The 2505-nt window shown below is 52.6% G+C and overlaps 1 protein-coding gene across 1 annotated transcript; it reads left to right on the forward strand.

Moving 5' to 3' along the window:
• The first annotated feature begins 1608 nt into the window (after window positions 1–1608).
• Window positions 1609–2505, forward strand: LOC135392283 (uncharacterized). Its single transcript, XM_064623000.1, has one exon. The coding sequence runs from the start codon at window positions 1609–1611 to the stop codon at window positions 2503–2505; it is 897 nt and encodes a 298-aa protein (XP_064479070.1).

Genomic DNA, 2505 nt, shown 5'->3' on the forward strand with positions numbered 1-2505 from the left:
GCAGGCTGGTTATCAGATCATCTGAATCATCGCAGACACAGGCATATCATCTTTCTGCTGAGGAGGCTTGCAAGGCCACAGACCTGACAAAAGATGCACTCGTAGCCTCCCACGACGTCGACTTCAGCGTTGCGGAATTTACTGCCGCGTCAAAGTCAAGGCGAAGCAAATCGTCGCCAGGTCCCGACGGAATCACCTACAAACACATCCGATGTCTCGGCGTCGCGGGGCAGGAAGCTTTGCTGAAGATCTTCAATGAGATTTGGCATGACGGTGCGCTTCCCCCGCTTGGAAAGTTTCGAAGCTGGTCCCAGTCCTTAAGCCAGGAAAGTCGCCTCGGGATATAGCAGCCGTTCGACCAATAAGCCTGTCCAGCTGTGTCTGCAAGGTGATGGAGAGAATGATCCTACACCGAATCGAGTGGACCCTAGAAACAAACAAATTATTTCCGGACTGCATGTCCGGTTTCAGGAAGGGCAGATGCACCATGGACGGCATATTGGATCTGGTCACCTTCGTGGAGCATGAGCGAGCCGAAGGTCGAGTCACGGTGGCGGCCTTTTCAGACATTCGCAGAGCATATGACACGGTTAGTCATCACCATATACTTCATGGCCTGTACATCCGTGGAATTCACGGTCGGCTCCTTCGCTGGATTGCGGAAATCCTACGAGGCCGCTCCGTACACATGCACACGGAAGACGGAGGCAGTGACAATCACGACGTCTCCAGCGGTGTACCTCAAGGGAGTGTACTTAGTCCTCTACTATTCAATGTAGTTATGACACTTCTTCCTCAGCAGCTCCCTAAGGGTGTGCATATCGATATGTACGCCGATGATATATGCCTATGGTCATCGGGAGTTCAGTTGCAAGCCTTGCAGCGGCGGCTTCAGGCAGCCCTTGATTGCACACACACATCCCCCGAGAAAACTGTGTACCTGCCTTTCACTAGAAGGAAGATGACGAACTTCCAACTGAAGCTCACCGATCAGCCGATTCAGAGAGTGCCACATCACCGTTTCCTAGGAGTTGTCATCGACCGTCAGCTATCATGGGCTGCTCACGTTAAGTGCTTGAAGGACAAAGTCGTCGCGCGTACCAACATCCTGCGTCATTTCGCAGGTCCCAGCTGGGGAATGTCGACCTCGTCCCTCCTCACTGCTCATAAAGCACTTATTCGGCAGGTGATGGCATATCATCTACCGGTCCTGCATGGCATTAGCGAGACCTTGGAGAAGACGCTCCAGAGCGTCTTGACAAGAAGTCTCAAAGTCTGCCTAGCTGTACCCGTTGCTTCTTCTAACACACTGTCTACAGCGGAGGCCAGAGAACCACCGGTGGATGTATTGAGGACGCAAGAGACTCTGCGGCACTACATCCGACTGCGCACGCAGCACGACAGACCTCCTCTGGTACGGAAAGTGCACCGTAGAAACTTTTCTTTCTCCGAAGCCGTTTCCCCATACCGCAAGACTCTGCCTAAGAGGCCTTCTCCGCGTACGATCTCACATCCTCCATGGTCGCTTGGCTGTCCTCGCATCTACACCACGGTGCCAGGTGTCCATCATCAAAAGTCAAATCGGCCCTGAAACAATACTGCCTGTCCATGTTGGAGAACAACCAGCCAAGAATTGCTATGTTCACCGATGGCTCCACGACGAAATCCGGATCTGCAGCGGCATATGTGGTACCGCAGCACTCCAAGGAGGGCATAGTGCGGTTATCCCATAGGACCTATTCCACGACAGCGGAGCTGATAGCTATACACCTTGCCGTGAGATACATAGCCACGCACGCGCGACCTGCGCACTGGATTGTCTACAGCGACTCAAAAGCTGGACTGGAGGCCATGTTGGCTTTCTTGGGGAACAGTTGGACAGCTTCAACGGTGAAGGAGATCCTAACGGAATACAAGAGATGTACGGACCTGGGACATGACGTTATCTTCCAATGGATTCCGGGGCACATTGGCATCCGCGGTAACGAAACTGCAGAGGAGCTAGCTGGAATTGCACACCTGGCTTCCAACAAATACGTCGTGATCTATACAAGGTCGGACATCAAACTTCTACTAAGGTCCATGAGAGACGACATGTGCAAACGCAAATGGCTACAAGGTGATGGTGGGTCATCTCTTCTCAGAAGAATAGACCCGGAACTAAAATTCAGCATCCCTCCCTCGACTGCCAGAAGTATCGCAACATTTCTACATCGTGCACGCCTGAACGTCCCGTATGGCCGGCATTTCCTGCATATGGTGGGCAAGGCGGATTCCCCGGATTGCCCAGTGTGTGGGATGGAAGAAAATACTGACCATATTTTTATGGAGTGCAGAAGACGTCAGTCCCAACGCAAGACTTTGCGGGCCGCACTAACTCGTCTGGACAACAGAGCTTTCTCCATAGAGAAGGTCTTGGGGACGTGGGACGCCAACCAGAGAGACGCCGCATTCAAGGCTCTCGTAGGCTTCATCTCAAGTTGTTCTCTTGATGCTCAGTACTAG

This window comes from Ornithodoros turicata, chromosome 4 (genome assembly GCF_037126465.1).
Source record: "Ornithodoros turicata isolate Travis chromosome 4, ASM3712646v1, whole genome shotgun sequence".
NCBI classification, from domain to species: domain Eukaryota; kingdom Metazoa; phylum Arthropoda; class Arachnida; order Ixodida; family Argasidae; genus Ornithodoros; species Ornithodoros turicata.

Bases quoted from the DNA above. Each gene is read 5' to 3' on its own strand.
- LOC135392283 (XM_064623000.1), top strand. From the start codon at position 1,609: ATGTTGGAGAACAACCAGCCAAGAATTGCTATGTTCACCGATGGCTCC.